The sequence below is a fragment of the Dicentrarchus labrax genome, unplaced genomic scaffold (genome assembly GCF_905237075.1).
Source record: "Dicentrarchus labrax unplaced genomic scaffold, dlabrax2021, whole genome shotgun sequence".
Taxonomy (NCBI): Eukaryota; Metazoa; Chordata; class Actinopteri; family Moronidae; genus Dicentrarchus; species Dicentrarchus labrax.
In genome coordinates this window covers 4,388,722-4,409,332 of record NW_026136710.1, presented here as the reverse complement: position 1 = coordinate 4,409,332, position 20,611 = coordinate 4,388,722, and the positions used below count along the sequence as shown (strand labels likewise).

Here is a 20,611-nt window from a genome sequence, read left to right as displayed (position 1 = left end):
CCTCCTGTCCTCCTTTCCTTTCCACATCCCTCTTCCTCACAGTCTGCTGGTTACGTCAATGGGACACATTAAGCTGACAGATTTTGGGTTGTCGAAAGTCGGGCTGATGAACATGACCACTAACCTGTACGAGGGCCATATAGAGAAAGATGCCAGGGAGTTCTCTGATAAGCAGGTAAATCCTATGCAACTATCATTATGGACAGTTTTAATAATACATTTTCCACAAACCACCTCATGTTTGGAATATTTATTTGATTTTGTTTTGTTCAGGTGTGTGGAACCCCAGAGTACATTGCACCGGAGGTGATCCTGAGACAAGGCTATGGGAAGCCGGTGGACTGGTGGGCTATGGGCATCATCCTGTACGAGTTCCTTGTCGGCTGTGTGCCTTTTTTTGGAGACACACCAGAGGAGCTGTTCGGTCAGGTCATCAGTGGTCAGTGACACCTCCCTTTCTTCTCAGATGATGTAAAAATGTAAAGTTTCCAATGAATGAAGCCTTAGCTTGACACTCTTAACGATTCCCCCCCTCCTAATCCACATTAAAAAAATCCACAGGACCCCTTGTAAAGTGTTTACTTTGACGCAAGAATAAATGAGAGGAGAGAACAATTAAAGAACAGTTGTCCATTTCCTCAATCTAATTGTTGAATTTAATTCAAGCAAGAATTGTTCACGAGAAAAAGAGAGGTCAAAAAACTGTGTGGCTCCACCCACCGCTTGCTTGAATGCACCCAGATAAGATACAAGAGTACGAAGAAGCACAGTTACTAAGAAGCAACAATCACAGTCATCTACTCCCAAATATTACAAATATAATATAAATATACACATTTTGACTTATTACATTACAATAAATATTCCCTCCAATTGTTTCTAAATTGCTTAAATTACAACTATGAATGTAAAGACATATCGCAAGACACTTACAAATATGTGAAGATTCAAATCGGTGCGATGAATGGGGATATTAATTATTGTATCAAAACGTCTATAACTTTTACAAAGTAAAGGAAATGTGCTTTTGTTTGTATCCAAACTCAGAAATAAAAAATAATTAGAAAAATAAATTATTACGCTGATTTTTGTCTGAGAAATAAAGGAATCTTTTTACCTTATAGTTTGTCTTTAATCACATTTTGTTTAAAACATTGTATCATGAACGCAGCTGCATGAATTTTATCTAACCGTGAGGGGAGCTAGCTTTGGACGTTAACAGATTTCCTTTGTAATTTAAGTTTGTAAATTCAGTTTTTTATTTTTCTCAACCAGTACATGTTGTATATTTATTACAGCACATAGCATGCAAATCTTGTTTTTTGCAAATATGTTAATTACAAAAGCTATTAACTTTTTTTTTCAATTTTACTAAACACGTTTTCTGCGACTAGAGGTAATTTAAGCAAAGTCTCGCAGCATCTGCCGTGTAGATTCTGTCGAGCACATCAGGAGAAATTCCCAAACCTCATTCAAATATGAATTAAACATTTAAATAGTGACCACATGGAATTAGTTGGTATGCATATTTCTCAATTTATTGAGAGATTTCCCTGTGGGCCAGTAGCCAAACAGATGGCAGTTAGTGGGTTCTGCTTGACTTTAGACCACAGGTGAAGTTTTAATATTATGATGATGTGACTTTGTTCTCTTGTAATCTCATGGTGACACCAGCACGGTGAAAATCCTAATCTAAAACAAGAGCTTTTATCTTGTCAGCGTAGTGGCTTAGATGAATTGTGTTATTTGGAATTGCTGGCCTCTGTCTGTGGCGTGAAAATGAATGGCATGCCATGGCTGATTTGGTATGCTCTCAATCAAACTGTACCAAGCCTCTGAGAGTGACTGTTAATTAAAGGGGCCTGAACACACTGAATGCATGCCACCGTGGCCTCGGGCCGCACATACATATTCATATCCCCCCTCCCAAATTTGATTAAAATGGGGGACAAACTGTGCACAGAGCAGACAATCAGCATGGCACAGACAGGCTTTGCTCCCCTTTTCATTGCTTATCCATGAGGGTTTTTTACTGAAAAGCTAGAGCACATGTAAATTGTCTTGTTTAACATTATGCTTACGTCTTAAAACCAACTTTGTTTTGTCTGACTTTGGTGAAGCTATTATAAAACAAGAGCTCCAGAGATTAATTGCAAATATCGGCCTTAGTGGGTCACAGTGAGGTGAAAGTAGTCCCTAGTGCAGGTCGAAATCTCCAATTCAATTATAGGATGGAAAAGATTCTGACATGCTTGTAAAAATAATTTCATTGTTCAGGTTTCAAAGATGTGCACAAAGGTTGAAAAGTCATTGCCACAATGTCACGGTACCATTTAGAAAACAACACCGTGCTGAAAACCAGCAAAATTATTGTTTAGAAGTACATTTCTATGTGACTCCTGCATTTTTACTGCACAACAAATTTTGTTGTCAGCTCTAGTTAGCTAATGTGACAAATGGAAATCTAGTGAGAAAAAGCAGCTAGTATATGGGCTGATTATTGTGTCAGTAGAAATTGAATTTGAATCATTTAGAACTGAATCTGAATTGCTCAACTTGAATAATTGCATTAAAAAACTGAATCTGAATAGCATAATTTGAATTTATTAGTTTGAAACTGAATTCCAATAAACTTGAAACTGAATATAATATTATGAATCTGAATTCACTTGCAACTGAAACTGTATAGACGATAAAGCAGGGTATGCTTTAGGGCGGGGCTACCTTGTGATTGACAAGTCTGTGGCGACCTGTCAATCAAGCTAGAGTGACTCTATCTACTGCACTGTAAATTTGAGCCCCGACATAGAAAAAACGTATTAGGAGTCGGCCGTTAATTTTTTCCGGTTAGTACATTTTGTTTTAAGCATGTTTTACGCTAGCCAAAAATAGCGTCCTAATTAAAATCACAGTTTAACATGAATTACGGATGCACCTAGTTAACCAAGCTATCTAGGCTTTATAGTAACACTTTAGCCTGAGTGGGCTTCCGTTAATCCTGTCGAAAATGCATTCCCTTCAGTTCACGGCACATGGTATGGGTCTTCACATCAATCAATCCCTACAAGCTAATGTGACGACTTCTTTTTTCTCCGACTAACTCGGCACTGTTCAGTGCGTTGCTGCCCCCCCCACTGGTGTCTAACGTTACATCTCTGCTACAGGTCCAGGAAATGGTCAAAAACAATCGTGCTGCTTGGCCAAAAAGGAGCTCTGTGCATCTGCACTCGATTGCTCTTACTGAACGACCTTGACCCTTAAAAGTGAATCTTGTGGATTGAAATTGAATTTAGAGAACTGAATTTGAATTGAGAGAACTGAACGTGAAAGTACATAAAAAGTAGAATTTTTAGTGATGCTCAAATACAGTTTCAGTTGCAAGTGAATTCAGATTCATAATGTTATATTCAGTTTCAAGTTTATTGGAATTCAGTTTCAAACTAATAATTTCAAATTCAGATTATGCTATTCAGTTTTTCAATAGTTATTCAAGTTAAACAATACAAATTCAAATTATGCAATTCAAATTCATTTTTTTCAATGCAGTTATTCAAGTTGAGCAATTCAGATTCAGTTCTAAATGATTCAGTTTCTACTGACACAAAAATCAGCCCATACTAGTAGCAGTGGTAATGCAAACCGAGACAGCATGGGTTAAAAATGCAGACGCCGTTAGTATTTAAAAGAAAAAAGTAAGGATATATGAAATTTACCTGCCGCACAAGTTATTAATATAATCATCTGGAGGTCTGAAGGTCAGATTTTCAATGAGCACAGAGAAACTTTCCACCTTCAGCAGATAAATGTGAAAACATCCTTCTAATGTCAAACTCTGCACAGACATCATTCTGCACAGTGAAGCTCAAACCTCCAACTGTAGGAGCAAGAAGAAAAACATGTTTTTGAGTCTGAAAATCCTGCTGTTTGTCATTAAAATATTAAGTATGAGCCAGACAGGATCATGAAAGAGACTCAGCACGACTGTGTGATTTTCGTCTTTAGCGTAGATGATGCCTTTTTTTCCCTTCTGAAGCCATCAGTCTGCATCTCTATCAGCAGTCACAAAGTCACATACTGAAACGACACTCACGTCAAACCACCAGACTTGTTTACAGAGCCTGACAAACATTTGCAGTATTTATTCAACAGCTGCTAACACATAGTAACATTGTGAGCTATCTTACCTTAAAACTGATTCTTCCTCATCAGTTTCTGTGCGAAACTTTCCACCACCTTATTAAAATCTGTGCCTCTGATCAGATCACTAAATGAAAACAGCAAATATAATCATTTTGCACTCTGAACTATCAGGGCATTAAAGCAACTTCTCATGTTAATCTCATGGTTCTGGTTTGTTTTTTACTCCTTGTTATGATTACGTTGTTTAAAAACAAATCTTTTTATTTGATTTGACCTTTATTTTAGATTTAGGCTTTAGATTTTATCAGGAATATTCCCATTGAGATCTCTATTACAAGGCAGCAGCATTAAGCTTCAGATAAAAGAAAAAAACAATAGGTTTAAAAACAAAACAGTAAAAAATCCAACATCCAACAACAGTGCAAAAATTCACTTCCTATGGTCACGTATCTTTTTCTGAATAGTGAACGACGACTAAAAACAAGTGAAAAGTAAATCTCAGGTTACATATTATATACATACATTGTGTTGAGTGTGTTACACAGTACATTTCTCTCTGAGAGAGTAGTTCAGGTAATCCTGTTTTTGTAATCTTTCATGCTTGCAAAGCCTAATGTTTTCCAACTCCAAAACCAGAACTTACTAATATTCTAGTAATAGAGCTTCATGGTTGTCTGTTGAGTATTTTTGATTAAAAACTGATGTATTGTGTGTTTCCAGATGAGATCAACTGGCCTGAGGGAGAGGATGCCCCACCTCCTGACTCTCAGGAGCTCATCACCTTGCTGCTCAGACAGAATCCTCTGGAAAGGATGGGCACAGGTACAGACACAAAGAGCAAAGACACTGTGGCGCAGCCTGTAACTCGGTTAGGACTACACAAACACAGCAGGCCCCCCATAAATTCTCATGTGACTGCTAATGCCACCTCAGCACCGCTCATTATTCCAAGTCACCGGGGAAGAAATTGAGGTCATCCAACAGCAGAGCCGTTCATCCTGTGGCCTCCTCACCTTTTCACTTTGATCAATTGCAATTATTTCCTTGCTAGTCCATGAATCTAGTTCCATGCATGATCAGGCAGTGTGGACTGTGAAAGTAGACCATGACCTGGGACAAAAGACCTTTTTAATCAGAGGGAGGTGCATGTTGCTGGTTCAGTCCGGGGACAGCTGGACCTCCTTGTTCATCTAGATCTCCCCTCGCCAGGCTGCCATTCACAAAGGCTCCTGCTACTCCACGAAAGGTCACAGGCAGGAAATTGTACTGCATAATTTATGGTCATGATATCGGTTTGGCCGGCAGCCAAAAGGGAAAAGGGAAACCTAGCGTAAGCGTTTCTTTACCTCCTGTGTCTAATTGAGACGTTCGTCGTCACCGTCCGGTGTTTTCTTCACAAGCAGTTTTCACATTTGTCCTGAAATTTTATTCAAACTAGTTCTTCATTTATGTTTATTCCATCTGCAGGTGGAGCTGCTGAAGTGAAGCAGCATCAGTTTTTCCACAACCTGGACTGGAACAGCCTGCTGAGGCAAAAGGCTGAGTTTATTCCTCAGCTGGAGTCCGAAGATGACACCAGTTACTTTGACAGTGAGTTATTGAGTTATGTAACGCAGTAAAAAACAGGAAACCAAAAGGGGCAACACTCCAGATTCTTTCAGTCAGGGTTTTTAACAATGTACACGTGTCCATAGACCTGCTTGGAAATCATAGAAAAGACGCACTCCTGATAACTTACAATCTCGCCGCATTATTATCATGTTTAGAAGTTTTCTTCAGTATCTACAGTTGCAAAGCAGGAGGAGATATTTTAGAGGCACCTGGTTCTGGAAGCAAAAGTTTTATTAATTTGTGTCACATGGGGGATTTTTACAGCCTGGATCAGCACAAAACTCTCCCAGTTTGAATCATCAGTGCAAAATATAATATATAAAAACTGTGTTAGAAAATATCTGGTTCTTTTATTAAAAAGTTAAAGGTACAAGTGTGTGTGCACATAAAAACTTCAACATAGACTTTAACTAAGACTCCCAAGGTGCAGTTTGGCAATAAAAGTCCAATCACAGAACTTTGAAATTCTGTTACCTGTTCCACTAAAGGTGTCATGGTTCCCACAGGTCTTTGAAATCTTTGAAAGTTTGAGGGAATAAAATCAAGGCCTTGAATGTTTTTGAAAATTGACATAAATAGACACGGGTCATTGAAAGTGCATGAATATATATGTTTTGTGGAAGAATTTTTGTTTTTTTTGTTCTTGTTTTTTACTTAAAGCAGCTGCAAGGAACTTTGATTTTGTTTTGATTCTGGCGCCCCCTGTGGACAAAGGGAGTACTGTTTCTGTCACCTTGTTTCTCGCTTCTCACTGATGGTGTTGTTTGTTTATGTAGGTCATATAGAGGCACCAGTATTAAACTGAGACTGTTTCATAACCAAAAACTCCTCATAGAACATTTCACATAATAAGTGTTCATACATTCCAGCCTCTCTCTCTCTATTTAACTGTGTATGAGCTTCTGTAAAGCCTGCTAGTTCTCATTATGAAAGTTCTCAGTACTGTAACAGTAATTAATGTTGATCCTTGTCTCAAACTATGCTTGGTTGGGTCTTTGAATTTGAGGATATTGGACCTGGAAAGTCCTTGAAAGGTCCTTGAATTTGATGTTTAAGAAAGTGCGGGAGCCTTGGGTGGGAGAAAGCTAAAAATGTCTGTGTTCAAAAAACTGAATACCAAGGTTAAATTAATTCACTGGGTCAATTTTGGATGAATTCAGCAATGCCTTGTTTTGTATAGACAAAAATATTTCCTCTGATTGGTCTCCATAGCAGCAGCAGCCGAGGCTCATGGGTATTATGGTATCATGGCTCGTCTACCAAAACATGATTTCTCAGAAATAAAATAATTAAAACAGTTGGCCATAACATAAGTAAATATGAATGTTACATTAACCAATAAAAAAAAAAAAAAAACAACTGAAATCTAAACCTCTCATCATCCCCAGCCCGCTCTGAGAGATACCATCACCTGGAGACAGAGGAAGAGGATACGAATGATGAAGACTTCAATGTGGAGCTGCGGCAGTTCTCGTCCTGTTCTCACAGATTCTCTAAGGTGTGTCCTTAACCTCCCCCAGTAAATTTAGAACTAACACTAACACATGCATCATCATTACTGCCAGACATGTTAGTAATGTAAATGAGTTGATGCCCTCATCTGTCCTGCTCCTTTTCTCATGGGAAAGAAAACATGAGCAGTTGGTATTTATATATGGAAATGTACATCCCTTCACTGCTCTCCCTTTACCCCTACAGTATTAAACGTAGATTTCGGCTTTGCATATATTTTCCGCTTGCAAATCAGATGTGGAACACAATACACACAATACAGTCATACAAGCTGGGAGTCATTGTTGTGCTGCATTGCAGTATGCTCCCTTCTCACATCAAAAACAAAGCAATACAGCGTCTCAGAAAGCAGCAGGGCGTCTCAGAGCAAGTGTTGAGCTGACACTGAACCTTTTCCTCAGCTGCACCTAAACTCCATCCTTGTAAGACTTGATGAAGTCTGCATTAGCTTAGACTGCAGTGTTTCTGCTCTGTCTCTTAATTGTAGATGTTAAAAACCCGGGTGTGTACCTTTTGAGGTCACAATGACTTGTGCCTTGCTATAGAATACTTTACATGTATTGATCAATCTTTGTAGCTTATTCTGAGCCTGAGAGTGTTTGTTTTGAAACATCTGCATATGAAACATAACTTTGCATTTATAGCCTGCATGCACTGAAGTGAATCATTGTTTCTGTGTGGTTGTCAGGTTTACAGCAGCCTGGATTTGTCCCGTGGGCACCTGGAGGAGAAGGGAGAGACGGAGGGGAAGAAGAGTGAGAGCCCACTGACTGTTGACTCTCTCAGCTGGACGCCAGACTTTGCTGAAATGTATGTTTGCCTCCATCCTTGAATCGGAATTACAACTTGAGTTCATTAAACCTGTGCTCATAAAAATAATACAGTATGTAGCAGTAGATCAAATATACAGTTCAGAACATTAGAGTATTAAACACAAGATGAAAAGACCTTTTTATTTACAGACAGAAACTGCAAAAGAAATGTAATCTTTTTTTATACTACAAATTCAGTGGTGGTTTAGATAATTTACTTGAGTCAAAGTACCAATAATCTTAATGTAGAGATAATACAGTGCTGCATTCAAATCTACTTACAGAGGTTTTGTCACCTGATTGTGACATTATTAGATTGCCTTTTAATGTTATAGCTGGTCATAAAGTTAGGTATGTAGTCGGGCCTCTCCAAAAACTAAGTTCTGCTACACAGACTTTAGACCCTTTCTCCTATGTTTGTTTTTTTGTAGAGTAATAAATAATTTTAATTCTGGGGGCCATACCATCTCAGGAGAAGTTTAGTTTTACTTTTACTGAATCTACTAACGACTAATAGACATCTGAAATGTGATAAAGGGCCCCAACTACACACATATTTTTTGTTCAGGGGTCACAAGCCAAAACATTAGTTTGTTTGGTTTGATCTTAAACAGGTATAAAGGTATATAGTATATATAATACAGTTTAAAAGTAGTAACTATAGCTGTCAAATATAGTGGAGTTAAAAGTGCAATATTTCTCTACAAAATTAGTCAAATGAATGAAGTAGCATTAAATGGTAATAGTCACCACCAAAATTGAATGAATCTGTACATTTCATGAGAATCTGTTCTCTCCTTCAACCAGGCCATCGCTGTCCCACTCGATAGACACAGACAGTGTGAATCAGGGCCCTCGCCCCAACTTGTTACCAAAGTTTGCCATCTCAGCAGAGAGTGAAGGAGACGAGACCTCAGGCCTCGGTGACCCCAGCAAGACCTCCTTCTCAATCGGAGAGCTCCCGCAGGATGAGCCTGACGCTACCACTCCAGGCAGCACCCACAGTGGAGCCACGCTCTCTGGTACGAAATAGGAACTGCATAGTAAACAAATGTATAATACAAGTGCTTGGTTTTCATTTTCAGAAATCAATCAGTTGTAAGCTCCCTGAAACAATGAAACTACAGTATCCATCCTACACCAACAAAACACTCTGGCAGCTGGCAGTAGTTTAATTTTACTTTAATCTGTCTTGATGATGTTTGGAAATAATTTTTTGGAGTGTTCTTTCTTGTTTTTAGCTCAGTCTGTTACTGTTGTATTTTGAATATTTTTTAGTCAGGCTACAAGCCCACTAACCACTATTTAAAGTTTGAGGCTTATTCACTTTCTTGCTGAGAGTTAGATGAGAAGATTATATCCCCATGGTAAATATTAAGCTGTAGTCTGATGGTGATGATGATGATTCCATCAAACTTCTGCCTCTTTGGTAAGCTCCACATTCATAAGTCAATGGACGCCAAGACTAACCCTTAAAACAATGCTGCCCACAGTCAAAGCAAACAATGCCTGTAAAGCTTTACATTTTATTAAAATATCATCCCTGAAGCACCGTTTTTTTCTACATAACCATTTGTCTCATCTAACTCTTGGCAAGAAAGCAAACAATCATATTTCTCAAAATATAAAATTTTTGTATTAGGAATGTAAAAAGTATATCTGTAAGTGATACATTTAATAAGTGAAAGTCATTTATACATCAGGATGCTTCCACAGCCGCAACCACTGCGACATGAAAAGTATAGTTGTGTGCCTAAATCTATGCTCCATCTTTTGTAATGATTAGGAAGTTTCTCAGAACATCTGGACCAATTGACACCCAGAGGTGAGGGGTTGGAGAGCCCTGACAGTACCAGTCACACATCCGCAGACCAGGGCCCTCAGACCAACTCTCTGCGGCCTGAGAGTGCCATGGAGAAGACCGGAGCTGTGGCAAAAGTCCCAAAGTCGGTCTCAACTGGCGCCCTGTCCCTTATGATCCCTGGGGGTAAGTCGAAGAACACATGCAGAAAGAAATGCAAACGCTGACTGAAAAATGCAATCTCAAGCACTTTGTTGAAGGTTGAAGCATGCCAGAGCAATAACGTGTCAAGAATCCCAAGAAGAGCAACAGACTTTGGGCAAATAATGTGAAAGAGATGAAAGCACACTATGGATCTGTGCGAAATTGGCCCAGCATGACACCTGCTGTGAGTTCCATTTTACAGAGTGGCTGCGGGCAAGTAGCCGAGTACAAGGCGCTAACAAGGAAAGTAAGCAGGCAGGGCAGGAGCAAGAGGTCTTCACTGCTGGGAGAGAAAATCCCATTAGTTTCACCCACAGCAGGAGCAGAATGAACCAGGCTCATGAGCTTTATAGCAGCACCTCACTACTCACTCCAGGGCCAGTCAGAGTCTGATTGATTAAATAAGAGTCTGCTCAGGTGGTGATTATCTCTTATTTTTCCAGATATCTTCGGGGTGTCTCCACTGGCCAGCCCCCTGTCTCCCTACTCCCTCTCCTCAGACCCTTCCTCAAGAGACTCCTCTCCAAGCAGAGACTCCTCCCTCTGCAACGCCAACCCGCGGCAGCCTGTCATCATCCACAGCTCAGGGAAGAAGTTTGGCTTCACGCTGAGGGCAATCCGGGTGTACGCTTGTGATGGTGACATCTACACTGTCTACCACATGGTCTGGGTAAGGACTCAAGTGTAATCAATAAACTGTAAGGGTGCTTTCACACTTAATCTGTTTGGTGTCGTTCAAACAAACTGGTTCATTTGCTCTTTTAGTTGGGTTCATTTGGGACGGTGTGAAAGCTGTCAGTCAACCTTTTTCCTTAAGGGACTTCTTTTCTATCATTGAGTAAACATACAACCCCTGACTAAGAGACATAATTTATGGATATTTGGTGTCATATTTAATGCTTAACAATAACAGAACAACTGATAATGAAGCCACCGAGGCTGTTTAGCAGAGAGTTGAAGGCTCTGTAAATATAGCTTGTGATCGGGTCTTCACCATTTACATTTTGAATAATAATTTAATAAAAAATGTGCTTAGATTTCTCACAGAAATGAATGAAATGCTGAGAAAAATCAAAGGAGAAATTGTTGGAAACTCCCAGGTTGGAAACCAGTGGACTAGACTACCAAACAGAGACCAAATTAAATGGGAGGGTCTCTCAAGGGGCAGACCAACCACAGGGTTTTACAATCGTAGATAGGTGATAGGTGATGCAAAAGCTTAATTCATCCATGTACAGCTTATGTTTGTACAACGTTGTTTTGTATGCAATTACATGAGAGTTTGGGGGATTGTAATCATTCAGAAAGTGAAAAGGAGTTAAAACAGAGGTGTGTTGAGCTTGTGTCCTACTCTGTTCATTTTAGAAGTTCCCGAATTAAAAGTGAGTGAAATGCAACAACCGCACAGTGACTGTTCCTGTAATAGTATGACAGAAAACGCCTCTTTTGTGTTCTTTTTTTTTCTGGTGCATTTGCTTAATGTAGGATGACAGGTGCCAAAACTGTACAATCAATTAGTCACCCGTCAGTCCATACGACTTAATGTTTACAGCTCTTAGTTTGTTACCAAATAATTCAACTGACAGGTGTGAAAGCACTCTTAAAACTTCTAACAGGCTGAAAAGAAAAAAATAGATGATGATGATAATAATAAACGTCTTTTCTGTCTGGTAATCAGAACGTAGAAGAAGGTGGACCTGCACATAAAGCAGGACTCAAAGCTGGAGACCTCATCACTCATGTGAATGGAGAAGCAGTTCACGGTCTGGTCCACACTGAAGTGGTGGAGCTCCTGCTCAAGGTAAATGAGAGTGTGCGTTTATCTTTAAACTGCAGCGCTTCAGTTTTTAATGATTTTTCTTTTCAAAATGTACAACAGCTCAGGTTCATAATGATATTCTTCATGGTGTTTGGAAAATGTAATTTTGTAATATATTAAAGATTAATTGAATTACCAAACATAAATTAACTTGAGGACCAATTATCAACAAAAAAAACAGCTAATCAAATTCTTGTGAGGTAAACCTGCTGAGTCGATGTTTCCATTTCAGATACTGTAAGCCTGACTGCCCGATCAGTAACTCTGTTAACAATGTCCAGATGTGCTCCAGTTAGGTTGTGCAAAAAATGCATACACAAAAGTATATCAAAAATATATTAAACTGAAGCAAAACATATTAGGCTAGTATACCACACAGAATCTTAACACTGATCTACTCCTGAGTGCAAATTAAGTAGGAATGTAGGAGAAACATTATTCTGGATAAAAGATGTCCTCTAAAAGTTTTGTCCTTCCTTTTCAGAGTGGTAGCAAAGTGGCCATCTCCACAACCCCCTTTGAAAATACTTCAATAAAAACTGGTCCAGCGAGGAGGAACAGCTACAGGAGCAAGATGGTCAGATGTGCCAAAAAGCCCAAGAAGGAGAGGACACCAGAAAGGTACAAACCGTCTTCTAAACGTTTTATTTCATTCACTCAGTAAAGGATTTTTTTCTTCTTTTCCATGTTTAAAATTGTATGAGAGGGTGTGGATTTAATCCTCAATGTCCTAAATATATGTATGTGTTTGTTTGCTGCACACCATATATTGTGGAAAATGATAAGAAAGTGATAAAAGTGCGAAAATGGCACAACTGTGGAGCAGTTCAGTCAGTCTGGACAGTATGGAGCCAGAGGTAAGAGTTCCTGTGCTCTTACTTATGACTGTAAGAACTGACACAAAGCAGAAAACAACTGTGAGCATTGTTCTGTTTGAAATGCTGATTATTTGTGTAATTTGTGTTAAACTGACTACTGTGCACAGTTCAGTAAAGCTGCAGAAAAAGAGGTGAGTGAATCATCTGATTTCAAGCGTGTAGACATTATACTATGTTTCCTATCGGCCTCTAGGGGGCAGATAGCTAACACACGGGGAATATTTGAACATATGGGAGTGATTAGTCTGCAGGATCAATGGGTTACTTTGCATCTAAAAACATTTATTGTGGAAATTTGCAAAATAATGTGATAATACAGAAATGCAAAATGCAACCTTCTTATTAGTCTTAGGCCCATGAATTAATCTAAATCCACTCTTTATGTGCTTACCTTCTATTTTTCTTTTTAAAGATTTTTTTTACTTTTCTGTTTGCTTTTTTTGTGTAAGTGATAGAGTAAAAAATACATACAAAAACAAAATATAAGGAACATGTTAACTGTGGTAAAGACCCACATTTTCAGTTCCTGCCTTTGTAGTTTTGAATAATTAAAGGTAATTTATATTACACAGTTGTACTATCTACTATCTTTTTTAGTAATTATTGTCTGTAGCGGTGATTGTTTTTATAAATGCTTCTAAAAACGGAGTATTTCAGTGGAGTCTGGACTGATTTCTTTTTTCTTTGTCTCACTTTGCTTTTTTCCAGGCGACGCTCCCTTTTCAGGCGTTTTGCCATGCAGCCCTCTCCTCTCCTGCATACAAGCCGCAGTTTCTCCTCTCTGAACCACTCCCTGTCATCTGGTGAGAGTCTCCCTGGCTCCCCTACCCACAGTCTCTCCCCTCGTTCCCCTACCGCCGCCTTCCGCCCCACACCAGATTTCACCCAGTCAGGTGGAGATTTTAACTCATTTTGATGATAGCTCAATTGTTGGTCAGACATTTTACTGTTTATTTTCATTTCATGTACTATATTTTAAATATTTTTCTCTGTCCTTTTAACTTCCAGGTGGCAACTCCTCCCAGAGTAGCTCCCCCAGCTCCAGTGCTCCAAACTCCCCCGCAGGCTCAGGCCACATCCGTCCCAGCACTCTCCACGGCCTCGGCCCCAAGCTGCCAGGTCAAAGGCTTCGTCAAGGGAGGCGCAAGTCTGCCGGTAGCATTCCCCTTTCTCCTTTGGCTCGCACACCTTCACCTACCCCCCAGCCAACATCTCCCCAGCGCTCACCCTCTCCCCTTCTTAGTGGCCACTCTGTTGCCATTTCCAAGACGACACAAGCCTTCCCAGCCAAGATACATTCCCCACCAACAATTGTACGTCATATTGTGCGCCCCAAAAGTGCTGAGCCACCTCGCTCACCCCTCCTGAAACGTGTCCAGTCTGAGGAGAAGCTTTCCCCCTCTTACACAGGAGATAAGAAGCACCTGTGTCCCAGAAAACACAGCCTGGAAGTGACCCAAGAGGAGGTGCAGGATGAGGAACTGAGGACTGGGGATTACACCGTCTTGCAGAGTGTGGAAGAAATGGCCTGCGAGCCCCCGTCAATCACCCGTGTACGGCCTGTTGAACAGGGCTGCTTAAAGCGACCCGTCGGTCGCAAGATGGGCCGGCAGGAGTCTGTTGAGGAGCTCGACAAGGAAAAGCTGAAGTCCAAGATGGTTGTGAAGAGACAGGACTGGTCAGAGAGGAGGGAGTCTCTACAGAAGCAAGATGCCCTGCGTGAACCTGATTCATCCTCCCTGTGTGCTGATGACAGGGATGACAGTTTTCTGGCCAGAAGCCAAAACAAAAGCAGCCCAGACTCTGGCCCTCTGGAGGCCAAAGCTGCCAGCACAACCCTTAAAGATGTGCTGTATAAGAAACTCACCACACGTGTCTCTGAGGGCATCGCTGAAACGCCTGGTGGCAGCGGGGAAAGTGAGGGGGGACTCAGATCAACTCTCTGCTCTAGTCACCCAGAGTGGCAGCACTCCAGACAGGGTAAAGATAACATGAAGCCAGACAGATTGGACTTCAAAGCTCCCAACATTGAGTTCACCAGGAAGCGGCTGTCATTTGAAGAACGAGAAGACTGCATGTGTCGGTGCTCTTCCGGCATCCACGAGAACCTGCACTTTGGCTCCACCAGGTCTAAGAGCCTCCAGCTGGACACGGCCATGTCTCATGACCACATGAAGGCAGGACTGGGAAGTGTTCACTCCAGCCCCGAAGGTCTGGCCCCCAAGCTTTTCTCCGGCAGAGAAGGGAGCGCTGTGGAAAAACTGCAGCTCATCTCTTCTGCAGAGTCTTCACTTCGAAAGACGTCATCTGAATATAAACTGGAAGGACGTCATGTCTCCTCTCTCAGACCTCTGGAGGGAACTCTGGATATTGGTCTGCTCTCAGGGCCCAGAGTCTCCAAAACAGAAACCTGTTTATCTAAGATGGCAGAGAACACAAGCGACACTGTCTCTGTGAGTCCTCCAATTTGGCTCCAGACCCCTACTGAGAGACAGATAACCATCCCCCAACTGAAAACCACAGACAAGATGAAGAGCCCCCTGACTTGTTCCGCGAGCCCTGAAGCTATTTCTTCTCTAAACAGCATAGTTGCCTCCAAAGACCAATCAAATAATGCTGCCACAGAGGTGAAAATCAGCACTAGTGGTGAGAAAACGCAGGATAGACATGGTGAATCATTAAAGGCTCAAACCAGCAAAGTGGAGGCCTCAACCTTTGCTGTTAAGCAAGAAAGCAGGACTGGCATGAAAGCCAGTCCTTCACTGGCTCATGAACATAGAGCCCCTCGACACAGCTCCCACTTCTCCTCCTGTGGAAAAACACCCTCCATACGGGAAGTCAGCAACGAAGATCAGGAGGATGAAGTGGAGCAGCAGGAAGTCACACCACACGCTACATCACAAAATGCTGACAGCTCCAAGACAGTAGTCTCTTTGACTGCAGCAAAGCTGGAGGTAGACATAAAAACTGTGGAGACTCCGGCTCCAGCTGCCAGTGGGCCATTACCCGTGTCACTGAGGCAGAATATAAACTGTGGTTTGGATACAGGTCAGCGTCAGAGCTGTGAGAAAAACACAGCTACTGCACAGAACTCAAACATGACCTCTGTTTCTAAGGTACAGAACAACTCTGCATCTGTACGCGCTCCAGAGAATGTGCTTTCAAAACAGCAGCCGGCGAACATCTGTTCTTCAAATACGGAACCGCAGGTTTCTATCAAAACATCAGCATCTGCTTCTGCACATGAATATAAAACCTGCAGTTTAAAATCCGCTGGTCAGGACTGCTCAGAAAGATCTGTTAATAAGGACAGTTTACAATCTAACCGATCAGCTGTGAAAGTGCTTGCTGATGCAGGCAGCTCAGGCTCTAAGAAGGAAGTTAACACATGTGTCACAGCTGCAAAAGTGGAGCAGAAGAGAGAAGTGTCTACACTAAAACCTGTCACCTTGTTAAATAACGTTACAGAAGTCCCACTGAGTGTAAATAAAAAGGATAAAACTGTGTCTGTTGGTGCAATAGAGAGTAGTAGCATATCGCTGCAAAAAAAAGAGGATCCCATATCACCAAAGATTAAGAATGTGAAAGATTCAGAGCAGCTATCAAAAAACAATCCAGCTGAAAAAGCACAACACAAACCACCTGATTCAGAATATCGCACCTCTAAAAAAGAAGACCCTGTTATCAGTGTGAAAGAAAACGCTGTGGTTCCTTCAGCAAAACAGAAAGGTTCAGCTTCAGCAACTGCAAATGACAATGTTCTGAGTCCCAAAAGCAAGTCGAGGCCTGACCCACAACCTGTAGCACACACCGCTGTGAAGACAGAGAAGGAGACAAAAACACTTGAAGTGAAATCTCACAGTACATCTCTTCCTGTCCCAGTACTTAAGGCCAGTCCAAATTCAAAACAGAGAGATCTGTCTAAAGAATCTACGCTCTCAACTTCAAACATTCAAGTAACCCATGACTCCAAACGGAAAGACGCCTCATTGCCATCCGCCGACGTAAAGCGGGAGGAGCCGGTGCAGCTGACGCACTCTCCCACTCTCGCTGATGTGAAGCAAAGAGAGACCCAGCCCAAAAGCTCTGTAGCAACCTCAGCTCACATAGTGAAAGAAAGCACCAAATCTCTCCCTCCTAAAACCGTCTCTTCATCGTCAACCCTGAAGACTTCTGTAGCTCCAGCACCAGTTACTAAACAAAGTCCTGATGCCAAACATAAAGACCCCTCTCCCAAAAACCAAGCCCCAGTCATTAAAAACCACCATGACTCCAAACCAAAACACACTGCTTCACCTCTTACTGCACCTCAACATCAGCTGCCGTCAGATGTTCCCTCACAGCCCGATCAAGCCCCGGTGCTGCCGAAACCCGCTGCGAAAAAGGAAACTCATTCAAGCGGTGGTGGCAGAACCTCCAGCTGTGCACCCCAAGAGACTCTAGTCAAGGTATCCAAGGAAAGCCCCAAGTCTGAAACGCTCAAACCGGACAGTCACAAGGGCCCCGATACCAGAAACACCACCCCTGACAAACTGCTGTCCTCCAGCAAGAAGGAGCCGGCTGAGAGGAAGAAAAAAGAAACTGTTCAAGAGGTCACGTCTGCACAGAAGAACACGAAAAGAGACGCATCCAGAGCTGCTCCTTCTGCGCCGAAAGACAGTTCAGACAAAGACACTGGCAGGAGCAAGCAGCAGAAGGAGTCACCACGCAGTTCTGGTAACAAAAAGTAAAAAAATAACAGCCGACATCATCGCTTCAGAGAATCCAAATGTAATAAAATGTTAGAAAAGGTTTGTGCAAACATCATCATGCCTTCTTTTTTTTGTTTTTGTTTGAGGACCGGGCAAGCTGTTACATGCTGATAGAGAGGTGTGTGCGTATGTGTGTGTGTTTGTTTGTTTGTGTGTGTGGTAAATAAGTTGACATATGACAACACGTACATGTTTCTAGGTCTGAATGTAGGCAATCATTTGCTGATCATTTCTGGTATTTTCTGAAGTTAGTGTTTTTTCTTTTAAAGTGAATGTGTGGAAGTTTCTGTGTATCGCTTTTGTGCAATCAGTATGTCGGGGGGGGGATCAATAGGGTAAGTAGCCTTACAAAGGTTGTAATGTACTGTAGAGTCAGTGCCATAAAAGATTTTGAATTGCACTCTTACTTATAGACTCGGAGGACCTGATGTCTTTTAATGCAGTAGACCACACGATTCGTTGCTCAGCAGTTTGAACGGCTGTATCACGATTGTTTCTCTTCACTATAATCAGATTCTTTTTTTATGTTGGGTTTTGTGCAGTGGTACACAGAAGGAACGCACTGTGTCCTGTGCGTTTCAATTAAAACTTTACAACAGCAACAAAAAAAAAAAAATGGAATCATCTCACGGTTCTAGAAATCATAGATTAAGGGAAGGGGCTTTAGGATTATGGGAAATAAAACTTGCTGTTCTTAGCAAGGTGTGGTGTTTGTTCACATTCCTCTGACATCTGTACATATATTTTTGATTTTTATGCAATAGGGTGTAAAAATGATAACACTGTAAAACTGGGATACATGGGCTTACATGATTGTCGTTTGTATTATATGTATAGATTTTGTTTGTTTGTATGCTCAATATTAGAGTATCACGTTCTGCTCGATAACTCTGTGGTCTGAAGTAAGCTACCGTGATGTATCCCGTCGAAAAAGGCGTCCTCTTCTTCGTGACCTTTCACATGTTTTCACAAAATTAACTTGAAGAAAAGAAAAGGCATGAGGGGGTAACTGGGCTATTTCTAAAAATGTAGCATTATATAACAAAACTGTGAGGGGCTGTCAGCGTCTCCCAAGAATGTCTTTATTGTCGATGATGTGTTCGCTGGCTGACTACGGTTTGAAGAGTGATGATTGTGTAAATTATGAAATACTGTGTTTGATTAATGAGACGAACCAGCAGTTCTGTTCAGCCAGTAATTACTGCGGTAGATTTCTGAAGGCTTTTGGGCATCCTCTCCCGGCTACGTCCGTGTCTGTGCAGAGGGTCACGAGGTCAATCGCATGAGCAGGACGCGGACAGTGAATCACATGCAACTCCACAGACATGCGTTACTGTCAGGGTTTCGAAGGATTTCGATGTCAGGCTTCGGTCTCAGTGTCGTTCAAGTCACGTGTGAGTGTTTGGATCTTAAAGGACTCTTCATAACGAGCAACAGCTGACTCAAAGCTGCAGATTTTCTATGTGGAATCCTGATTATTTGCATAGCATAGTTCGCGTCCACAACATACATTTGATGTTAATGTGCAAATACTTGGTACTATACATATAGGCTGTCATATATCAGCATTCACTTTCTGCAATTTACTCACACACTCTCACACTCACACACACACACACACACACACACACACACACAAACGTGTTTATATACTGTAGATGCCTTTAAATTGCAAACCCTAAAGGACAAACAGAAAGTAGCCTAGGACACTAAGTATGTAATGCAGTATTCGCTCCGTTGTGCTGGCTATGTGAAAATCCTGTCTACTACATATACTCTATGTTGACGAGTCATAAAAGAAAAGACTTCATTTAACATGACACAGAATATAGTTTATCTAAACGGCATACTGTATCTGAGAATGAAACTGAAACACATGAGATTGATTGCAGAGATTTTAATGTTAAAAGAATCTGATGTTTACTCGCATTAGATATTGTAAATGTATCGCTAATGTATTGCGAGAGAACAAATGCACCTTAATGTTTGCCAATATTCAGTTCAAACAGTGAGAAGAAGAGTAGAATTAGAACTGAAGATGGTTTCTGAATTCCCCCACATGCCCTGACTTCAGATTTAAATGAATCACTGAATTTTATTCGAACAATTGAACATGTTTTTTTTTTTTTCTTTCGTGTGACGACTGACATTTAAATCCTCAAAGCACATTCAATGTTTGTTTACAAAGCATCATGGATGTATATTTTGTATATTGTTGATTTGCCAAATCTGTTCTGTGTCACAGATGTTGTTTATAGTAGTGTGAGACTTTGCTCCCTTGCCACCAGGATGTTTAATAAGAACATTTGTCTGTGCAGTAATCAATGTCTTTTCATGTCAGGTTCTTCTTTGTCTGCTTGTCTTTTCAGTTTTTGTTTTTTTTCTTCCTCTGTGCAAAACTAGTCTTAGATGAACTTGCTTAAAAAATGGTTTGTCTTTTAGAATATGTGCAATAAAAGTGTTTTCAGTTTTGTATTTTGCCCAAGGAAAGCTCTATGGATGTCATAGATGTTGTATATTAAAACAGATATTTATACTTCTAATGTTGCGTAATACTGAAAATAAAATGGAATTATAAATGAACCCTTTCATTCCTCTTTTGATACACAGTGTGGTCTGTATAGATTGACAGTGTTGTCATTAAATTGCTGAGAATATAAATTATTTTCCATAAGTCCATAATTTCTCAATAACACATTTTCATAAATTCCCTAAAAGGAAACGAACCTTGTCGACAAAAATCACCTTATTTCATTGATTTCAAGGGGAATCCAACCTGGCAAATGGAGCAGTTTTGTCATTCCTCTTTTGCTTATATTCTTCTCAGGAAACTTCCAGGGAAATTACTACTTACTTACATTACATACCTGTAAAATAAAGCATCACCCAAAGACTTACAAGGATACAAGGTTATTTGTCATTCATAACGCAGGGTTGCATACTCTTATATATAAATGTGTGTGTATATATATATATATATATATATATATATATATATATATATATATAATGTATATCATATATAGATAATGATAAAAAATAAAAACCTGTTTTACATAATGGAGTGCTGAGGATGAATTAAG

At 40.6% G+C, this 20,611-nt stretch overlaps 1 protein-coding gene across 15 annotated transcripts in view; it reads left to right on the top strand.

The window, feature by feature from the left end:
- Positions 1-20,111, top strand: part of mast4 (microtubule associated serine/threonine kinase family member 4) — a 102,287-nt gene extending 82,176 nt beyond the window's left edge. For 14 of the 15 annotated variants that reach the window (XM_051412103.1, XM_051412101.1, XM_051412100.1 and 11 more), the window contains 13 exons: positions 43-175; positions 274-439; positions 4,861-4,962; positions 5,608-5,730; positions 7,140-7,249; positions 7,952-8,073; positions 8,883-9,097; positions 9,862-10,062; positions 10,524-10,750; positions 11,759-11,881; positions 12,384-12,520; positions 13,486-13,670; positions 13,786-20,111. In XM_051412103.1, coding sequence (XP_051268063.1) covers positions 43-175; positions 274-439; positions 4,861-4,962; positions 5,608-5,730; positions 7,140-7,249; positions 7,952-8,073; positions 8,883-9,097; positions 9,862-10,062; positions 10,524-10,750; positions 11,759-11,881; positions 12,384-12,520; positions 13,486-13,670; positions 13,786-17,507 — 5,566 coding nt within the window. In that variant the 3' untranslated portion in view covers positions 17,508-20,111. The remainder of the gene's footprint in view (positions 1-42; positions 176-273; positions 440-4,860; positions 4,963-5,607; positions 5,731-7,139; positions 7,250-7,951; positions 8,074-8,882; positions 9,098-9,861; positions 10,063-10,523; positions 10,751-11,758; positions 11,882-12,383; positions 12,521-13,485; positions 13,671-13,785) is intronic. The other variant, XM_051412102.1, reaches the window with a different exon arrangement.
- The last annotated feature ends 500 nt before the right edge of the window (positions 20,112-20,611 follow it).